This window comes from Taudactylus pleione, unplaced genomic scaffold (assembly GCF_031769625.1).
Source record: "Taudactylus pleione unplaced genomic scaffold, aTauple2 ptg001129l, whole genome shotgun sequence".
Classification (NCBI taxonomy): Eukaryota; Metazoa; Chordata; class Amphibia; order Anura; family Myobatrachidae; genus Taudactylus; species Taudactylus pleione.
Window position 1 is genome coordinate 77,777 of NW_028285530.1, and position 25,362 is coordinate 103,138.

The 25,362-nt window shown below is 45.5% G+C and overlaps 1 protein-coding gene across 2 annotated transcripts in view; it reads left to right on the plus strand.

Moving 5' to 3' along the window:
• LOC148453569 (cornifelin homolog) overlaps nt 1–25,362 on the plus strand; it is a 72,249-nt gene that overhangs the window by 41,074 nt on the left and 5,813 nt on the right. For both annotated transcript variants that reach the window (XM_088461980.1, XM_088461981.1), the window contains exon 2: nt 25,037–25,151. In XM_088461980.1, coding sequence (XP_088318106.1) covers nt 25,040–25,151 — 112 coding nt within the window. In that variant the 5' untranslated portion in view covers nt 25,037–25,039. The remainder of the gene's footprint in view (nt 1–25,036; nt 25,152–25,362) is intronic.

Sequence of the window (25,362 nt, forward strand, 5' to 3'; positions counted from 1 at the left end):
GACCTTACCCATATCCATATACTAGGGCAACATAGCCAAACCATCGGTAATATCGGACCTATACGCACACTTACACAAGCCCTGACCTTACTCATATCCGTATACTAGGGCAACATAGCTAAACAATCAGTAACATCGGACCCATACGCACACTTACACAAGCCCTGACCTTATTCATATCCGTATACTAGGGCAACATAGCCAAACAATTGGTAACATCGGACCCATACGCACACTTACACAAGCCCTGACCTTACTCATATCCGTATACTAGGGGAACATAGCTAAACAATCGGTAACATCGGACCCATACGCACACTTACACAAGCCCTGACCTTACTCATATCCGTATACTAGGGGAACATAGCCAAACAATCGGTAACATCGGACCTATACGCACACTTACACAAGCCCTGACCTTACTCATATCCGTATACTAGGGGAACATAGCCAAACAATCGGTAACATTGGACACATATGCACACTAGCACAAGCACTGACCTTACTCACATGCGTATACTAGGGCAACATAGCCAAACATTCGGTAACATCGGACCCATACGCACACTTACACAAGCCCTGACCTTACTCATATCCGTATACTAGGGGAACATAGCCAAACAATCGGTAACATCGGACCTATACGCACACTTACACAAGCCCTGAACTTACTCATATCCGTATACTAGGGGAACATAGCCAAACAATCGGTAACATCGGACCTATACGCACACTTACACAAGCCCTGACCTTACTCATATCCGTATACTAGGGGAAATAGCCAAACAATCGGTAACATCGGACCCATACGCACACTTACACAAGCCCTGACCTTACTCATATCCGTATACTAGGGGAACATAGCTAAACAATCAGTAACATCGGACCCATATGCACATTAGCACAAGCCCTGACCTTACTCACATGCGTATACTAGGGCAACATAGCCAAACAATTGGTAACATCGGATCCATACGCACACTTAACCTTGCTGACATCCATATACTAGGGCAACATAGCCAAACAATCGGTAACATCGGATCCATACGCACACTTCCCCTTACTGACATCCGTATACTAGGGGAACACAGCCAAAGCATCGGTAACATCAGACCCATACGCACACTTACACAAGCCCTAACCTTACTCACATCCGTATACTAGCGCAACATAGCTAAACAATCGGTAACATCGGACCCATACGCACACTAGCACAAGCCCTGACCTTACTCATATCCGTATACTAGGGGAACATAGCTAAACAATCGGTAACATCGGACCCATACACACACTTACACAAGCACTGACCTTACTCATATCCATATACTAGGGGAACATAGCCAAACAATCGGTAACATCGGACCCATATGCACACTAGCACAAGCACTGACCTTACTCACATGCGTATACTAGGGGAACATAGCCAACCAATCGGTAACATCGGACCTATACGCACACTTACACAAGCCCTGACCTTACTCATATCCGTATACTAGGGGAATATAGCCAAACAATCGGTAACATCGGATTCATACGCACACTTCCCCTTGCTGACATCCATATACTAGGGCAACATATCCAAACAATCGGTAACATCGGATCCATACGCACACTTACACAAGCCCTGACCTTACTCATATCTGTATACTAGGGCAACATAGCGAAACAATCAGTAACATCGGACCCATACGCACACTTACACAAGCACTGACCTTTCATCTGTATACTAGGGGAACATAGCTAAACAGTCGGTAACATCGGATCCATACGCACACTTCCCCTTACTGACATCCATATACTAGGGCAACATAGCCAATCTATCGGTAACATTGGACCCATACGCACACTTACACAAGCCCTGACCTTACTCATATCCGTATACTAGGGGAATATAGCCAAACAATCGGTAACATCGGATTCATACGCACACTTCCCCTTGCTGACATCCATATACTAGGGCAACATATCCAAACAATCGGTAACATCGGATCCATACGCACACTTACACAAGCCCTGACCTTACTCATATCTGTATACTAGGGCAACATAGCGAAACAATCAGTAACATCGGACCCATACGCACACTTACACAAGCACTGACCTTTCATCTGTATACTAGGGGAACATAGCTAAACAGTCGGTAACATCGGATCCATACGCACACTTCCCCTTACTGACATCCATATACTAGGGCAACATAGCCAATCTATCGGTAACATTGGACCCATACGCACACTTACACAAGCCCTGACCTTACTCATATCCGTATACTAGGGCAACATAGCTAAACAATCGGTAACATCGGACCCATACGCACACTTACACAAGCCCTGACCTTACTCATATCCGTATACTAGGGGAACATAGCTAAACAATCGGTAACATCTGACCCATAAGCACACTTACACAAGCCCTGACCTTACTCATATCCGTATACTTGGGGAACATAGCTAAACAATCAGTAACATCGGACCCATATGCACACTTACACAAGCCCTGACCTTACTCATATCTGTATACTAGGGGAACATAGCTAAACAATCGGTAACATCAAACCCATACGCACACTTACACAAGCCCTGACCTTACTCATATCCGTATACTAGGGGAACATAGCGAAACAATCGGTAACATCGGACCCATACGCACACTTACACAAGCCCTGACCTTACTCATATCTGTATACTAGGGGAACATAGCCAAACAATCGGTAACATCGGACCCATACGCACACTTACACAAGCACTGACCTTACTCACATGCGTATACTAGGGGAACATAGCTAAACAATCGGTATCATCGGACCCATACGCACACTTACACAAGCCCTGACCTCATATCTGTATACTAGGGGAACATAGCCAAACCATCGGTAACATCGGATCCATATGCACACTTACACAAGCCCTGACCTTACTCATATCCGTATACTAGGGGAACATAGCTAAACAATCGGTATCATCGGACCCATACGCACACTTACACAAGCCCTGACCTCATATCTGTATACTAGGGGAACATAGCCAAACAATCAGTAACATCGGACCTATACGCACACTTCCCCTTACTGACATCTGTATACTAGGGGAACACAGCCAAACCATCGGTAACATCGGATCCATACGCACACTTAACCTCACTGACATCCGTATACTAGGGGAACACAGCCAAAGCATCGGTAACATCGGACCCATACGCACACTTACACAAGCCCTGACCTTACTCATATCCGTATACTAGGGCAACATAGCCAAACAATCGGTAACATCGGATCCATACGCACACTTAACCTTACTGACATCCGTATACTAGGGGAACACAGCCAAAGCATCGGTAACATCGGACCCATACGCACACTTACACAAGCCCTGACCTTACTCATATCCGTATACTAGGGCAACATATCCAAACAATCGGTAACATCGGATCCATACGCACACTTACACAAGCCCTGACCTCATATCTGTATACTAGGGGAACATAGCCAAACAATCAGTAATATCGGACATATACGCACACTTACACAAGCCCTGACCTTACTCATATCTGTATACTAGGGCAACATAGCCAAACAATCAGTAACATCGGACCCATACGCACACTTACACAAGCACTGACCTTTCATCTGTATACTAGGGGAACATAGCTAAACAATCGGTAACATCGGATCCATACGCACACTTCCCCTTACTGACATCCATATACTAGGGCAACATAGCCAATCTATCGGTAACATCGGACCCATACGCACACTTACACAAGCCCTGACCTTACTCATATCCGTATACTAGGGGAACATAGCTAAACAATCAGTAACATCGGACCCATATGCAAACTTACACAAGCACTGACCTTTCATCTGTATACTAGGGCATCATAGCCAAACCATCGGTAACATCGGACCCATACGCACACTTACTCAAGCCCTGACCTTACTCATATCCGTATACTAGGGGAACATAGCCAAACAATTGGTAACATCGGACCTATACGCACACTTACACAAGCCCTGACCTTACTCACATCCATATACGAGGGGAACATAGTTAAACAATCGGTAACATCGGACCCATACGCACACTTACACTATCACTGACCTTTCATCTGTATACTAGGGGAACATAGCTAAACAATCGGTAACATCGGACCCATACGCACACTTACACAAGCCCTGACCTTACTCATATCCGTATACTAGGGCAACATAGCGAAACAATCGGTAACATCGGACCCATATGCACACTAGCACAAGCCCTGACCTTACTCACATGCGTATACTAGGGCAACATAGCCAAACAATCGGTAGTATCGGACCCATACACACACTTACACAAGCACTGACCTTTCGTCTGTATACTAGGGGAACATAGCTAAACAATCGGTAACATCGGATCCATACGCACACTTCCCCGTACTGACATCCATATACTAGGGCAACATAGCCAAACAATCGGTAACATCGGATCCATACGCTCACTTACACAAGCCATGACCTTACTCATATCTGTATACTAGAGCAACATAGCCAAACAATCTGTAACATCGGACCCATGCGCACACTTGCACAAGCACTGACCTTTCATCTGTATACTAGGGGAACATAGCTAAACAATCGGTAACATCGGACCCATACGCACACTTACACAAGCCCTGACCTTACTCATATCCGTATACTAGGGGAACATAGCCAAACCATCGGTAACATCTGACCCATACGCACACTTACACAAGCCCTGACCTTACTCATATCCGTATACTATGGCAACATAGCAAAACAATCGGTAACATCGGACCCATACGCACACTTACACAAGCCCTGACCTTACTCACATCCATATACTAGGGGAACATAGCCAAACCATCGGTAACATCGGACCCATACGCACACTTACACAAGCCATGACCTTACTCACATCCATATACTAGGGGAACATAGCTAAACCATCGGTAACATCGGTCCCTTACGCACACTTACACAAGCCCTGACCTTACTCACATCCGTATACTAGGGCAACATAGCTAAACAAACGGTAACATCGGATCAATACGCACACTTCCCCTTACTGACATCCATAAACTAGGGCAACATAGCCAAACCATCGGTAACATCGGACCCATACTCACACTTACACAAGCAGTGACCTTTCATCTGTATACTAGGGGAGCATAGCCAAACCATCGGTAACATCGGACCCATACGCACACTTACACAAGCCCTGACCTTACTCATATCCGTATACTAGGGCAACATAGCTAAACCATCGGTAACATCGGACCCATACGCACACTTCCCCTTACTGACATCCGTATACTAGGGCATCATAGCCAAACAATCGGTAACATTGGACCCATACGCACACAAGCACAAGCCCTGACCTTACTCACATGCGTATACTAGGGGAACATAGCCAAACCATCGGTAACATCGGACGCATATGCACACAAGCACAAGCCCTGACCTTTCTCACATCCGTATACTAGCGCAACATAGCCAAACAATCGGTAACATCGGACCCATACGCACACTTACACAAGCCCTGACCTTACTCATATCCGTATACTAGGGGAACATAGCTAAAAAATCAGTAACATCGGACCAATACGCACACTTACACAAGCACTGACCTTACTCACATCCATATACTAGGGGAACATAGCTAAACAATCGGTAACATCGGACCCATACGCACACTTACACAAGCCCTGACCTTACTCATATCCGTATACTAGGGGAACATAGCGAAACAATCGGTAACATCGGACCCATACGCACACTTACACAAGCCCTGACCTTACTCATATCTGTATACTAGGGGAACATAGCCAAACAATCGGTAACATCGGACCCATACGCACACTTACACAAGCACTGACCTTACTCACATGCGTATACTAGGGGAACATAGCTAAACAATCGGTAACATCGGACCCATACGCACACTTACACAAGCCCTGACCTTACTCATATCCATATACTAGGGCAACATAGCCAAACAATCGGTATTATCGGACCCATACGCACACTTACACAAGCACTGACCTTTCATCTGTATACTAGGGGAACATAGCTAAACAATCGGTAACATCAGACCCATACGCACACTTACACAAGCCCTGACCTTACTCATATCCGTATACTAGGGGAACATAGCTAAACAATCAGTAACATCGGACCCATACGCACACTTACACAAGCCCTGACCTTACTCATATCCGTATACTAGGGGAACATAGCTAAACAATCAGTAACATCGGACCCATACGCACACTTACCCTTGCTGACATCCATATACTAGGGCAACATAGCCAAACAATCGGTAACATCGGATCCATACGCACACTTACACAAGCCCTGACCTTACTCATATCCGTATACTAGGGCAACATAGCCAAACAATCAGTAACATCGGACCCATACGCACACTTACAGAAGCCCTAAACGTAATCATATCCGTATACTAGGGCAACATAGCCTAACAATTGGTAACATCGGATCCATACGCACACTTACACAAGCCCTGACCTTACTCGTATCCGTATACTAGGGCTACATAACCAAACAATCAGTAACATCGGACCCATATGCACACTTACACAAGCCCTGACTTTACTCATATCCATATACTAGGGCAACATAGCCAAACAATCGGTAACATCGGATCCATACGCACACTTCCCCTTACTGACATCCATATACTAGGGCAACATAGCCAAACAATCGGTAACATCGGATCCATACGCACACTTCCCCTTACTGACATCCATATACTAGGGCAACATAGCCAAACAATCGGTAACATCGGATCCATACGCACACTTCCCCTTACTGAAATCCATATACTAGGGCATCATAGCCAAACAATTGGTAACATCGGACCCATATGCACACTTACACAAGCCCTAATCTTACTCACATCCATATACTAGTGGAACACAGCCAAACCATCGGAAACATCGGATCCATACGCACACTTCCCCTTACTGACATCCGTATACTAGGGCAACATAGCCAAACAATCAGTAACATCAGACCCATACGCACACTTACACAAGCCCTGACCTTTCATCTGTATACTAGGGGAACATAGCTAAACAATCGGTAAAATCGGACCTATACACACACCTACACAAGCCCTGACCTTACTCATATCCGTATACTAGGGCAACATAGCCAAACAATCGGTAATATCAGACCCCTACGCACACTTACACAAGCACTGACCTTTCATCTGTATACTAGGGGAACATAGCTAAACAATCGGTAACATCGGACCCATATGCACACTTACACAAGCCCTGCCCTTACTCATATCCGTATACTAGGGGAACATAGCTAAACAATCAGTAACATCGGACCCATATGCACACTTACACAAGCACTGACCTTTCATCTGTATACTAGGGGAACATAGCTAAACAATCGGTAACATCGGACCCATTCGCACACTTACACAAGCCCTGACCTTACTCATATCCGTATACTAGGGGAACATAGCTAAACAATCAGTAACATCGGACCCATACGCACACTTACACAAGCCCTGACCTTACTCATATCCATATACTAGGGGAACATAGCTAAACAATCAGTAACATCGGACCCATACGCACACTTACACAAGCCCTGACCTTACTCATATCCGTATACTAGGGGAACATAGCCAAACAATCGGTAACATCGGATTCATACGCACACTTCCCCTTGCTGACATCCATATACTAGGGCAACATAGCCAAACAATCGGTAACATCGGATCCATACGCACACTTACACAAGCCCTAACCGTAATCATATCCGTATACTAGGGCAACATAGCCTAACAATTGGTAACATCGGATCCATACGCACACTTACACAAGCCCTGACCTTACCCATATCCATATACTAGGGCAACATAGCCAAACCATCGGTAATATCGGACCTATACGCACACTTACACAAGCCCTGACCTTACTCATATCCGTATACTAGGGCAACATAGCTAAACAATCAGTAACATCGGACCCATACGCACACTTACACAAGCCCTGACCTTATTCATATCCGTATACTAGGGCAACATAGCCAAACAATCGGTAACATCGGACCCATACGCACACTTACACAAGCCCTGACCTTACTCATATCCGTATACTAGGGGAACATAGCTAAACAATCGGTAACATCGGACCCATACGCACACTTACACAAGCCCTGACCTTACTCATATCCGTATACTAGGGGAACATAGCCAAACAATCGGTAACATCGGACCTATACGCACACTTACACAAGCCCTGACCTTACTCATATCCGTATACTAGGGGAACATAGCCAAACAATCGGTAACATTGGACACATATGCACACTAGCACAAGCACTGACCTTACTCACATGCGTATACTAGGGCAACATAGCCAAACATTCGGTAACATCGGACCCATACGCACACTTACACAAGCCCTGACCTTACTCATATCCGTATACTAGGGGAACATAGCCAAACAATCGGTAACATCGGACCTATACGCACACTTACACAAGCCCTGAACTTACTCATATCCGTATACTAGGGGAACATAGCCAAACAATCGGTAACATCGGACCTATACGCACACTTACACAAGCCCTGACCTTACTCATATCCGTATACTAGGGGAAATAGCCAAACAATCGGTAACATCGGACCCATACGCACACTTACACAAGCCCTAACCTTACTGACATCCATATACTAGGGCAACATAGCCAAACAATCGGTAACATCGGATCCATACACTCACTTCCCTTACTGACATCCATATACTAGGGCAACATAGCCAAACTATCGGTAACATCGGACCCATACGCACACTTACACAAGCCCTGACCTTACTCATATCCGTATACTAGGGGAACATAGCTAAACAATCGGTAACATCAGACCCATACGCACACTTACACAAGCACTGACCTTTCATCTGTATACTAGGGGAACATAGCTAAAGAATCGGTAACATCGGACCCATACACACACTTACACAAGCCCTGACCTTACTCATATCCGTATACTAGGGGAACATAGCTAAACAATCAGTAACATCGGACCCATATGCACATTAGCACAAGCCCTGACCTTACTCACATGCGTATACTAGGGCAACATAGCCAAACAATTGGTAACATCGGATCCATACGCACACTTCCCCTTGCTGACATCCATATACTAGGGCAACATAGCCAAACAATCGGTAACATCGGATCCATACGCACACTTCCCCTTACTGACATCCGTATACTAGGGGAACACAGCCAAAGCATCGGTAACATCAGACCCATACGCACACTTACACAAGCCCTAACCTTACTCACATCCGTATACTAGCGCAACATAGCTAAACAATCGGTAACATCGGACCCATACGCACACTAGCACAAGCCCTGACCTTACTCATATCCGTATACTAGGGGAACATAGCTAAACAATCGGTAACATCGGACCCATACACACACTTACACAAGCACTGACCTTACTCATATCCATATACTAGGGGAACATAGCCAAACAATCGGTAACATCGGACCCATATGCACACTAGCACAAGCACTGACCTTACTCACATGCGTATACTAGGGCAACATAGCCAAACAATCGGTAATATCGGACCCATATGCACACTAGCACAAGCCCTGACCTTACTCATATCAGTATACTAGGGGAACATAGCCAACCAATCGGTAACATCGGACCTATACGCACACTTACACAAGCCCTGACCTTACTCATATCCGTATACTAGGGGAATATAGCCAAACAATCGGTAACATCGGATTCATACGCACACTTCCCCTTGCTGACATCCATATACTAGGGCAACATATCCAAACAATCGGTATCATCGGATCCATACGCACACTTACACAAGCCCTGACCTTACTCATATCTGTATACTAGGGCAACATAGCGAAACAATCAGTAACATCGGACCCATACGCACACTTACACAAGCACTGACCTTTCATCTGTATACTAGGGGAACATAGCTAAACAGTCGGTAACATCGGATCCATACGCACACTTCCCCTTACTGACATCCATATACTAGGGCAACATAGCCAATCTATCGGTAACATTGGACCCATACGCACACTTACACAAGCCCTGACCTTACTCATATCCGTATACTAGGGCAACATAGCTAAACAATCGGTAACATCGGACCCATACGCACACTTACACAAGCCCTGACCTTACTCATATCCGTATACTAGGGGAACATAGCTAAACAATCGGTAACATCTGACCCATAAGCACACTTACACAAGCCCTGACCTTACTCATATCCGTATACTTGGGGAACATAGCTAGAAAATCAGTAACATTGGACCCATATGCACACTTACACAAGCACTGACCTTACTCATATCTGTATACAGGGGAACATAGCTAAACAATCGGTAACATCGGATCCATATGCACACTTCCCCTTACTGACATCCGTATACTAGGGCAACATAGCTAAACAATCGGTAACATCGGACCCATACGCACACTTACACAAGCACTGACCTTCATCTGTATACTAGGGCAACATAGCTAAACAATCGGTAACATTGGATCCATACACACACTTACACAAGCACTGACCTTACTCATTTCCATATACTAGGGCAACATAGCCAAACAATCGGTAATATCGGACCCATATGCACACTAGCACAAGCCCTGACCTTACTCATATCCGTATACTAGGGGAACATAGCCAAACAATCAGTAACATCGGACCCATACGCACACTTACACAAGCACTGACCTTTCATCTGTATACTAGGGGAACATAGCTAAACAATCGGTAACATCGGATCCATACGCAAACTTACACAAGCACTGACCTTTCATCTGTATACTAGGGGAACATAGCTAAACAATCGGTAACATCGGATCCATACGCAAACTTACACAAGCACTGACCTTTCATCTGTATACTAGGGCATCATAGCCAAACCATCGGTAACATCGGACCCATACGCACACTTACACAAGCCCTGACCTTACTCATATCCGTATACTAGGGGAACATAGCCAAACCATCGGTAACATCGGATCAATACGCACACTTCCCCTTACTGACATCCATAAACTAGGGCAACATAGCCAAACCATCGGTAACATCGGACCCATACTCACACTTACACAAGCAGTGACCTTTCATCTGTATACTAGGGGAGCATAGCCAAACCATCGGTAACATCGGACCCATACACACACTTACACAAGCCCTGACCTTACTCATATCCGTATACTAGGGCAACATAGCTAAACCATCGGTAATATCGGACCCATACGCACACTTCCCCTTACTGACATCCGTATACTAGGGCATCATAGCCAAACAATCGGTAACATTGGACCCATACGCACACAATTACAAGCCCTGACCTTACTCACATGCGTATACTAGGGCAACAAAGCCAAACCATCGGTAACATCGGACGCATATGCACACAAGCACAAGCCCTGACCTTTCTCACATCCGTATACTAGCGCAACATAGCCAAACAATCGGTAACATCGGACCCATACGCACACTTACACAAGCCCTGACCTTACTCATATCCGTATACTAGGGGAACATAGCTAAAAAATCAGTAACATCGGACCAATACGCACACTTACACAAGCACTGACCTTACTCACATGCGTATACTAGGGGAACATAGCTAAACAATCGGTAACATCGGACCCATATGCACACTTACACAAGCACTGACCTTACTCATATCCATATACTAGGGGAACATAGCTAAACAATCAGTAACATCGGACCCATATGCACACTTACACAAGCCCTGACCTTACTCATATCTGTATACTAGGGGAACATAGCTAAACAATCGGTAACATCAAACCCATACGCACACTTACACAAGCCCTGACCTTACTCATATCCGTATACTAGGGGAACATAGCGAAACAATCGGTAACATCGGACCCATACGCACACTTACACAAGCCCTGACCTTACTCATATCTGTATACTAGGGGAAAATAGCCAAACAATCGGTAACATCGGACCCATACGCACACTTACACAAGCACTGACCTTACTCACATGCGTATACTAGGGGAACATAGCTAAACAATCGGTATCATCGGACCCATACGCACACTTACACAAGCCCTGACCTCATATCTGTATACTAGGGGAACATAGCCAAACCATCGGTAACATCGGATCCATATGCACACTTACACAAGCCCTGACCTTACTCATATCCGTATACTAGGGGAACATAGCTAAACAATCGGTATCATCGGACCCATACGCACACTTACACAAGCCCTGACCTCATATCTGTATACTAGGGGAACATAGCCAAACAATCAGTAACATCGGACCTATACGCACACTTCCCCTTACTGACATCTGTATACTAGGGGAACACAGCCAAACCATCGGTAACATCGGATCCATACGCACACTTAACCTCACTGACATCCGTATACTAGGGGAACACAGCCAAAGCATCGGTAACATCGGACCCATACGCACACTTACACAAGCCCTGACCTTACTCATATCCGTATACTAGGGCAACATATCCAAACAATCGGTAACATCGGATCCATACGCACACTTACACAAGCCCTGACCTCATATCTGTATACTAGGGGAACATAGCCAAACAATCAGTAATATCGGACATATACGCACACTTACACAAGCCCTGACCTTACTCATATCTGTATACTAGGGCAACATAGCCAAACAATCAGTAACATCGGACCCATACGCACACTTACACAAGCACTGACCTTTCATCTGTATACTAGGGGAACAAAGCTAAACAATCGGTAACATCGGATCCATACGCACACTTCCCCGTACTGACATCCATATACTAGGGCAACATAGCCAAACAATCGGTAACATCGGATCCATACACTCACTTACACAAGCCATGACCTTACTCATATCCGTATACTAGGGCAACATAGCTAAACAATCAGTAACATCGGACCTATGTGCAAACTTACACAAGCACTGACCTTACTCACATGCGTATACTAGGGGAACATAGCTAAACAATCGGTAACATCGGATCCATACGCACACTTCCCCGTACTGACATCCATATACTAGGGCAACATAGCCAAACAATCGGTAACATCGGACCCATACGCAAACTTACACAAGCACTGAACTTTCATCTGTATACTAGGGCATCATAGCCAAACCATCGGTAACATCGGACCCATGCGCACACTTACACAAGCCCTGACCTTACTCATATCCGTATACCAGGGCAACATAGCCAAACAATTGGTAACATCAGATCCATACTCACACTTACACAAGCACTGACCTTACTCATATCCATATACTAGGGGAACATAGCCAAACAATCGGTAACATCGGACCCATATGCACACTAGCACAAGCCCTGACCTCATATCTGTATACTAGGGGAACATAGCCAAACCATCGGTAACATCGATTCCATACGCACACTTACAGAAGCACTGACCTTACTCATATCCGTATATTAGGGGAACATAGCTAAACAATCAGTAACATCGGACCCATACGCACACTTACACAAGCCCTGACCTTACTCATATCCATATACTAGGGCAACATAGCCAAACCATCGGTAATATCGGACCCATATGCACACTAGCACAAGCCCTGACCTTACTCATATCCGTATACTAGGGGAACATCGCCAAACAATCGGTAACATCGGACCCATACGCACACTTACACAAGCCATGACCTTACTCAAATCTGTATTACTAGGGCAACATAGCCAATCAATCAGTAACATCGGACCCATACGCACACTTACACAAGCACTGACCTTTCATTTGTATACTAGGGGAACATAGCTAAACAATCGGTAACATCGGATCCATACGCACACTTCCCCTTACTGACATCCATATACTAGGGCAACATAGCCAATCTATCGGTAACATCGGACCCATACGCACACTTACACAAGCCCTGACCTTACTCATATCCGTATACTAGGGGAACATAGCTAAACAATCAGTAACATCGGACCCATATGCAAACTTACACAAGCACTGACCTTTCATCTGTATACTAGGGCATCATAGCCAAACCATCGGTAACATCGGACCCATACGCACACTTACTCAAGCCCTGACCTTACTCATATCCGTATACTAGGGGAACATAGCCAAACAATTGGTAACATCGGACCTATACGCACACTTACACAAGCCCTGACCTTACTCACATCCATATACGAGGGGAACATAGTTAAACAATCGGTAACATCGGACCCATACGCACACTTACACTATCACTGACCTTTCATCTGTATACTAGGGGAACATAGCTAAACAATCGGTAACATCGGACCCATACGCACACTTACACAAGCCCTGACCTTACTCATATCCGTATACTAGGGCAACATAGCGAAACAATCGGTAACATCGGACCCATATGCACACTAGCACAAGCCCTGACCTTACTCACATGCGTATACTAGGGCAACATAGCCAAACAATCGGTAGTATCGGACCCATACGCACACTTACACAAGCACTGACCTTTCGTCTGTATACTAGGGGAACATAGCTAAACAATCGGTAACATCGGATCGATACGCACACTTCCCCGTACTGACATCCATATACTAGGGCAACATAGCCAAACAATCGGTAACATCAGATCCATACGCTCACTTACACAAGCCATGACCTTACTCATATCTGTATACTAGAGCAACATAGCCAAACAATCTGTAACATCGGACCCATACGCACACTTGCACAAGCACTGACCTTTCATCTGTATACTAGGGGAACATAGCTAAACAATCGGTAACATCGGATCCATACGCACACTTCCCCTTACTGACATCCATATACTAGGGCAACATAGCCAATCTATCGGTAACATTGGACCCATACGCACACTTACACAAGCCATGACCTTACTCATATCTGTATACTAGGGCAACATAGCCAAACAATCAGTAACATCGGACCCATACGCACACTTACACAAGCACTGACCTTTCATCTGTATACTAGGGCATCATAGCCAAACCATCGGTAACATCGGACCCATACGCACACTTACACAAGCCCTGACCTTACTCATATCCGTATACTAGGGGAACATAGCCAAACCATCGGTAACATCTGACCCATACGCACACTTACACAAGCCCTGACCTTACTCATATCCGTATACTATGGCAACATAGCAAAACAATCGGTAACATCGGACCCATACGCACACTTACACAAGCCCTGACCTTACTCACATCCATATACTAGGGGAACATAGCCAAACCATCGGTAACATCGGACCCATACGCACACTTACACAAGCCATGACCTTACTCACATCCATATACTAGGGGAACATAGCTAAACCATCGGTAACATCGGACCCATACGCACACTTACACAAGCCCTGACCTTACTCATATCCGTATACTAGGGGAACATATCCAAACAATCGGTAACATCGGATCCATACGCACACTTACACAAGCCCTGACCTCATATCTGTATACTAGGGGAACATAGCCAAACAATCAGTAATATCGGACATATACGCACACTTACACAAGCCCTGACCTTACTCATATCTGTATACTAGGGCAACATAGCGAAACAATCAGTAACATCGGACCCATACGCACACTTACACAAGCACTGACCTTTCATCTGTATACTAGGGGAACATAGCTAAACAGTCGGTAACATCGGATCCATACGCACACTTCCCCTTACTGACATCCATATACTAGGGCAACATAGCCAATCTATCGGTAACATTGGACCCATACGCACACTTACACAAGCCCTGACCTTACTCATATCCGTATACTAGGGCAACATAGCTAAACAATCGGTAACATCGGACCCATACGCACACTTACACAAGCCCTGACCTTACTCATATCCGTATACTAGGGGAACATAGCTAAACAATCGGTAACATCTGACCCATAAGCACACTTACACAAGCCCTGACCTTACTCATATCCGTATACTTGGGGAACATAGCTAGAAAATCAGTAACATTGGACCCATATGCACACTTACACAAGCACTGACCTTACTCATATCTGTATACAGGGGAACATAGCTAAACAATCGGTAACATCGGATCCATATGCACACTTCCCCTTACTGACATCCGTATACTAGGGCAACATAGCTAAACAATCGGTAACATCGGACCCATACGCACACTTACACAAGCACTGACCTTTCATCTGTATACTAGGGCAACATAGCTAAACAATCGGTAACATTGGATCCATACACACACTTACACAAGCACTGACCTTACTCATTTCCATATACTAGGGCAACATAGCCAAACAATCGGTAATATCGGACCCATATGCACACTAGCACAAGCCCTGACCTTACTCATATCCGTATACTAGGGGAACATAGCCAAACAATCAGTAACATCGGACCCATACGCACACTTACACAAGCACTGACCTTTCATCTGTATACTAGGGGAACATAGCTAAACAATCGGTAACATCGGATCCATACGCAAACTTACACAAGCACTGACCTTTCATCTGTATACTAGGGGAACATAGCTAAACAATCGGTAACATCGGATCCATACGCAAACTTACACAAGCACTGACCTTTCATCTGTATACTAGGGCATCATAGCCAAACCATCGGTAACATCGGACCCATACGCACACTTACACAAGCCCTGACCTTACTCATATCCGTATACTAGGGGAACATAGCCAAACCATCGGTAACATCGGATCAATACGCACACTTCCCCTTACTGACATCCATAAACTAGGGCAACATAGCCAAACCATCGGTAACATCGGACCCATACTCACACTTACACAAGCAGTGACCTTTCATCTGTATACTAGGGGAGCATAGCCAAACCATCGGTAACATCGGACCCATACACACACTTACACAAGCCCTGACCTTACTCATATCCGTATACTAGGGCAACATAGCTAAACCATCGGTAACATCGGACCCATACGCACACTTCCCCTTACTGACATCCGTATACTAGGGCATCATAGCCAAACAATCGGTAACATTGGACCCATACGCACACAATTACAAGCCCTGACCTTACTCACATGCGTATACTAGGGCAACAAAGCCAAACCATCGGTAACATCGGACGCATATGCACACAAGCACAAGCCCTGACCTTTCTCACATCCGTATACTAGCGCAACATAGCCAAACAATCGGTAACATCGGACCCATACGCACACTTACACAAGCCCTGACCTTACTCATATCCGTATACTAGGGGAACATAGCTAAAAAATCAGTAACATCGGACCAATACGCACACTTACACAAGCACTGACCTTACTCACATGCGTATACTAGGGGAACATAGCTAAACAATCGGTAACATCGGACCCATATGCACACTTACACAAGCACTGACCTTACTCATATCCATATACTAGGGGAACATAGCTAAACAATCAGTAACATCGGACCCATATGCACACTTACACAAGCCCTGACCTTACTCATATCTGTATACTAGGGGAACATAGCTAAACAATCGGTAACATCAAACCCATACGCACACTTACACAAGCCCTGACCTTACTCATATCCGTATACTAGGGGAACATAGCGAAACAATCGGTAACATCGGACCCATACGCACACTTACACAAGCCCTGACCTTACTCATATCTGTATACTAGGGGAAAATAGCCAAACAATCGGTAACATCGGACCCATACGCACACTTACACAAGCACTGACCTTACTCACATGCGTATACTAGGGGAACATAGCTAAACAATCGGTATCATCGGACCCATACGCACACTTACACAAGCCCTGACCTCATATCTGTATACTAGGGGAACATAGCCAAACCATCGGTAACATCGGATCCATATGCACACTTACACAAGCCCTGACCTTACTCATATCCGTATACTAGGGGAACATAGCTAAACAATCGGTATCATCGGACCCATACGCACACTTACACAAGCCCTGACCTCATATCTGTATACTAGGGGAACATAGCCAAACAATCAGTAACATCGGACCTATACGCACACTTCCCCTTACTGACATCTGTATACTAGGGGAACACAGCCAAACCATCGGTAACATCGGATCCATACGCACACTTAACCTCACTGACATCCGTATACTAGGGGAACACAGCCAAAGCATCGGTAACATCGGACCCATACGCACACTTACACAAGCCCTGACCTTACTCATATCCGTATACTAGGGCAACATAGCCAAACAATCGGTAACATCGGATCCATACGCACACTTACCCTTACTGACATCCGTATACTAGGGGAACACAGCCAAAGCATCGGTAACATCGGACCCATACGCACACTTACACAAGCCCTGACCTTACTCATATCCGTATACTAGGGCAACATATCCAAACAATCGGTAACATCGGATCCATACGCACACTTACACAAGCCCTGACCTCATATCTGTATACTAGGGGAACATAGCCAAACAATCAGTAATATCGGACATATACGCACACTTACACAAGCCCTGACCTTACTCATATCTGTATACTAGGGCAACATAGCCAAACAATCAGTAACATCGGACCCATACGCACACTTACACAAGCACTGACCTTTCATCTGTATACTAGGGGAACAAAGCTAAACAATCGGTAACATCGGATCCATACGCACACTTCCCCGTACTGACATCCATATACTAGGGCAACATAGCCAAACAATCGGTAACATCGGATCCATACACTCACTTACACAAGCCATGACCTTACTCATATCCGTATACTAGGGCAACATAGCTAAACAATCAGTAACATCGGACCTATGTGCAAACTTACACAAGCACTGACCTTACTCACATGCGTATACTAGGGGAACATAGCTAAACAATCGGTAACATCGGATCCATACGCACACTTCCCCGTACTGACATCCATATACTAGGGCAACATAGCCAAACAATCGGTAACATCGGACCCATACGCACACTTACACAAGCACTGACCTTTCATCTGTATACTAGGGCAACATAGCCAAACCATCGGTAACATCGGACCCATACGCACACTTACACAAGCCCTGACCTTACTCATATCCGTATACTAGGGGAACATAGCCAAACCATCGGTAACATCGGATCCATACGCAAACTTACACAAGCACTGAACTTTCATCTGTATACTAGGGCATCATAGCCAAACCATCGGTAACATCGGACCCATGCGCACACTTACACAAGCCCAGACCTTACTCATATCCGTATACCAGGGCAACATAGCCAAACAATTGGTAACATCAGATCCATACTCACACTTACACAAGCACTGACCTTACTCATATCCATATACTAGGGGAACATAGCCAAACAATCGGTAACATCGGACCCATATGCACACTAGCACAAGCCCTGACCTCATATCTGTATACTAGGGGAACATAGCCAAACCATCGCTAACATCGATTCCATAGCACACTTACAGAAGCACTGACCTTACTCATATCCGTATATTAGGGGAACATAGCTAAACAATCAGTAACATCGGACCCATACGCACACTTACACAAGCCCTGACCTTACTCATATCCATATACTAGGGCAACATAGCCAAACCATCGGTAATATCGGACCCATATGCACACTAGCACAAGCCCTGACCTTACTCATATCCGTATACTAGGGGAACATCGCCAAACAATCGGTAACATCGGACCCATACGCACACTTACACAAGCCATGACCTTACTCAAATCTGTATTACTAGGGCAACATAGCCAATCAATCAGTAACATCGGACCCATACGCACACTTACACAAGCACTGACCTTTCATTTGTATACTAGGGGAACATAGTTAAACAATCGGTAACATCGGACCCATACGCACACTTACACTATCACTGACCTTTCATCTGTATACTAGGGGAACATAGCTAAACAATCGGTAACATCGGACCCATACGCACACTTACACAAGCCCTGACCTTACTCATATCCGTATACTAGGGCAACATAGCGAAACAATCGGTAACATCGGACCCATATGCACACTAGCACAAGCCCTGACCTTACTCACATGCGTATACTAGGGCAACATAGCCAAACAATCGGTAGTATCGGACCCATACGCACACTTACACAAGCACTGACCTTTCGTCTGTATACTAGGGGAACATAGCTAAACAATCGGTAACATCGGATCGATACGCACACTTCCCCGTACTGACATCCATATACTAGGGCAACATAGCCAAACAATCGGTAACATCAGATCCATACGCTCACTTACACAAGCCATGACCTTACTCATATCTGTATACTAGAGCAACATAGCCAAACAATCTGTAACATCGGACCCATACGCACACTTGCACAAGCACTGACCTTTCATCTGTATACTAGGGGAACATAGCTAAACAATCGGTAACATCGGATCCATACGCACACTTCCCCTTACTGACATCCATATACTAGGGCAACATAGCCAATCTATCGGTAACATTGGACCCATACGCACACTTACACAAGCCATGACCTTACTCATATCTGTATACTAGGGCAACATAGCCAAACAATCAGTAACATCGGACCCATACGCACACTTACACAAGCACTGACCTTTCATCTGTATACTAGGGCATCATAGCCAAACCATCGGTAACATCGGACCCATACGCACACTTACACAAGCCCTGACCTTACTCATATCCGTATACTAGGGGAACATAGCCAAACCATCGGTAACATCTGACCCATACGCACACTTACACAAGCCCTGACCTTACTCATATCCGTATACTATGGCAACATAGCAAAACAATCGGTAACATCGGACCCATACGCACACTTACACAAGCCCTGACCTTACTCACATCCATATACTAGGGGAACATAGCCAAACCATCGGTAACATCGGACCCATACGCACACTTACACAAGCCATGACCTTACTCACATCCATATACTAGGGGAACATAGCTAAACCATCGGTAACATCGGTCCCTTACGCACACTTACACAAGCCCTGACCTTACTCACATCCGTATACTAGGGCAACATAGCTAAACAAACGGTAACATCGGATCAATACGCACACTTCCCCTTACTGACATCCATAAACTAGGGCAACATAGCCAAACCATCGGTAACATCGGACCCATACTCACACTTACACAAGCAGTGACCTTTCATCTGTATACTAGGGGAGCATAGCCAAACCATCGGTAACATCGGACCCATACGCACACTTACACAAGCCCTGACCTTACTCATATCCGTATACTAGGGCAACATAGCTAAACCATCGGTAACATCGGACCCATACGCACACTTCCCCTTACTGACATCCGTATACTAGGGCATCATAGCCAAACAATCGGTAACATTGGACCCATACGCACACAAGCACAAGCCCTGACCTTACTCACATGCGTATACTAGGGCAACATAGCCAAACCATCGGTAACATCGGACGCATATGCACACAAGCACAAGCCCTGACCTTTCTCACATCCGTATACTAGCGCAACATAGCCAAACAATCGGTAACATCGGACCCATACGCACACTTACACAAGCCCTGACCTTACTCATATCCGTATACTAGGGGAACATAGCTAAAAAATCAGTAACATCGGACCAATACGCACACTTACACAAGCACTGACCTTACTCACATCCATATACTAAGGGAACATAGCTAAACAATCGGTAACATCGGACCCATACGCACACTTACACAAGCCCTGACCTTACTCATATCCATATACTAGGGGAACATAGCTAAACAATCAGTAACATCGGACCCATACGCACACTTACACAAGCCCTGACCTTACTCATATCCGTATACTAGGGGAACATAGCGAAACAATCGGTAACATCGGACCCATACGCACACTTACACAAGCCCTGACCTTACTCATATCTGTATACTAGGGGAACATAGCCAAACAATCGGTAACATCGGACCCATACGCACACTTACACAAGCACTGACCTTACTCACATGCGTATACTAGGGGAACATAGCTAAACAATCGGTAACATCGGACCCATATGCACACTTACAGAAGCACTGACCTTACTCATATCCATATACTAGGGGAACATAGCTAAACAATCGGTATCATCGGACCCATACGCACACTTACACAAGCCCTGACCTTACTCATATCCGTATACTAGGGCAACATAGCTAAACAATCAGTAACATCGGACCCATATGCACACTTACACAAGCCCTGACCTCATATCTGTATACTAGGGGAACATAGCCAAACCATCGGTAACATCGGATCCATATGCACACTTACACAAGCACTGACCTTACTCATATCCGTATACTAGGGGAACATAGCGAAACAATCGGTATTATCGGACCCATACGCACACTTACACATGCCCTGACCTTACTCATATCCGTATACTAGGGCAACATAGCTAAACAATCAGTAACATCGGACCCATATGCACACTTACACAAGCCCTGACCTTACTCATATCCGTATACTAGCGCAACATAGCTAAACAATCGGTAACATCGGACCCATATGCACACTTACACAAGCCCTGACCTCATATCTGTATACTAGGGGAACATAGCCAAACCATCGGTAACATCGGGTCCATATGCACACTTACACAAGCACTGACCTTACTCACATGCGTATACTAGGGCAACATAGCTAAACAATCGGTAACATCGGGCCCATATGCACACTTACACAAGCACTGACCTTACTCAAATCCATATACTAGGGGAACATAGCTAAACAATCGGTAACATCGGACCCATACGCACACTTACACAAGCCCTGACCTTACTCATATCCGTATACTAGGGGAACATAGCTAAACAATCAGTAACATCGGACCCATATGCACACTTACACAAGCCCTGACCTTACTCATATCCGTATACTAGGGCAACATAGCCAAACAATTGGTAACATCGGACCCATACGCACACTTCCCCTTACTGACATCCGTATACTAGGGCAACATAGCCAAACAATCGGTAATATCGGACCCATACGCACACTTACACAAGCCCTGACCTTACTCATGTCCGTATACTAGGGGAACATAGCTAAACCATTGGTAACATCGGACCCATACGCACACTTACACAAGCCCTGACCTTACTCATATCCGTATACTAGGGCAACATAGCTAAACAATCAGTAACATCGGACCCATACACACACTTACACAAGCCCTGACCTTACTCATATCCATATACTAGGGCAACATAGCCAAACAATCGGTAACATCGGATCCATATGCACACTTACACAAGCCCTGACCTTACTCATATCCGTATACTAGGGCAACATAGCCAAACATTCGGTAACATCGGACCCATACGCACACTAGCACAAGCCCTGACCTTACTCATATCCGTATACTAGGGCAACATAGCTAAACAATCAGTAACATCGGACCCATACACACACTTACACAAGCCCTGACCTTACTCATATCCATATACTAGGGCAACATAGCCAAACAATCGGTAACATCGGATCCATATGCACACTTACACAAGCCCTGACCTTACTCATATCCGTATACTAGGGCAACATAGCCAAACATTCGGTAACATCGGACCCATACGCACACTAGCACAAGCCCTGACCTTACTCATATCCGTATACTAGGGCAACATAGCTAAACCATCGGTAACATCGGACCCATACGCACACTTACACAAGCCCTGACCTTACTCATATCCGTATACTAGGGGAACATAGCTAAACAATCGGTAACATCGGATCCATACGCACACTTCCCCTTACTGACATCCATATACTAGGGCAACATAGCCAAACCATCGGTAACATCGGACCCATACGCACACTTACACAAGCCCTGACCTTACTCATATCTGTATACTAGGGCAACATAGCAAAACAATCAGTAACATCGGACCCATACGCACACTTACACAAGCCCTGACCTTACTCATATCCGTATACTAGGGGAACATAGCCAAACATTCGGTAACATCGGACCCATATGCACACTAGCACAAGCCCTGACCTTACTCATATCCGTATACTAGGGGAACATAGCTAAACCATCGGTAACATCGGACCCATACGCACACTTACACAAGCACTAACCTTACTCATATCCGTATACTAGGGCAACATAGCTAAACCATCGGTAACATCGGACCCATACGCACACTTACACAAGCCCTGACCTTACTCATATCCGTATACTAGGGGGACATAGCTAAACAATCGGTAACATCGGACCCATACGCACTTACACAAGCCCTGACCTTACTCATATCCGTATACTAGGGGAACATAGCTAAACAATCGGTAACATCGGACCCATACGCACTTACACAAGCCCTGACCTTACTCATATCCATATACTAGGGGAACATAGCTAAACAATCAGTAACATCGGACCCATACGCACACTTACACAAGCCCTGACCTTACTCAGAAATTGCGGCCAGTCACATACGCTATTAGTGCTGAGGCTGCTTATGGCCACGCGGTGGATAATTCATGCGCGCCCCTGCAACGGTGTTTCAACGCACTGGTACGCCTGCATTTGCCCATCCCCCGCCACAAGCGGCACTGCCTGTCACTGACTGCGCTCGGGGTCTGCGCAGCCTCTGCAATCGCCTTTCCCATCGCAGATGTAGCTCGTGCGCGCACACTGATACATACACCTGCGCAGAACGCAACAATCGGGCGATGTTCTGTGTATTACCATCTGTTTTCCTTGCTGAATGTACCACTTATCCTGCGGTGATGAATTATCTCTGTGATCCTGGGGGTGGAGAGAAGGACCCCCCCCATATGGTTGTACATGTACACCGTGGGTGACAAGCAATATTCCCAGATATTCCCATACAAGCCCCTTGATGCTGGTTTATGCTCGCTACGCCCTGGGGTCACTGGAATACGAGTTTATATCTGTATGTGTGTAATCTGTTATATATTTCCTTATCCCCTGATTACATCCCAGCCATGACGCTGCCTTCCCCTCTGTCTCCTGTAGGACATGGAGCCCATCATATCTCAGCCAGGACTCATCACCAGTCAGACGGTGACGGTGACACAGGGGCCGCGCTGGAGCAGCGACATGTGCGACTGCTGCGAGGACTGCGGAATATGTGCGTAATAACAGATCATTATAACATGTCTAGGGCTTAACTGTCACCCTTCCAGGAGAGGAGGCAGAGGAGCTGCACACACAGGGAGTGACACAGAGGAGCACACACACAGGGAGAGACACAGAGGAGCACACACACAGGGAGTGACACAGAGGAGCACACACACAGGGAGTGACACAGAGGAGCACACACACAGGGAGTGACACAGAGG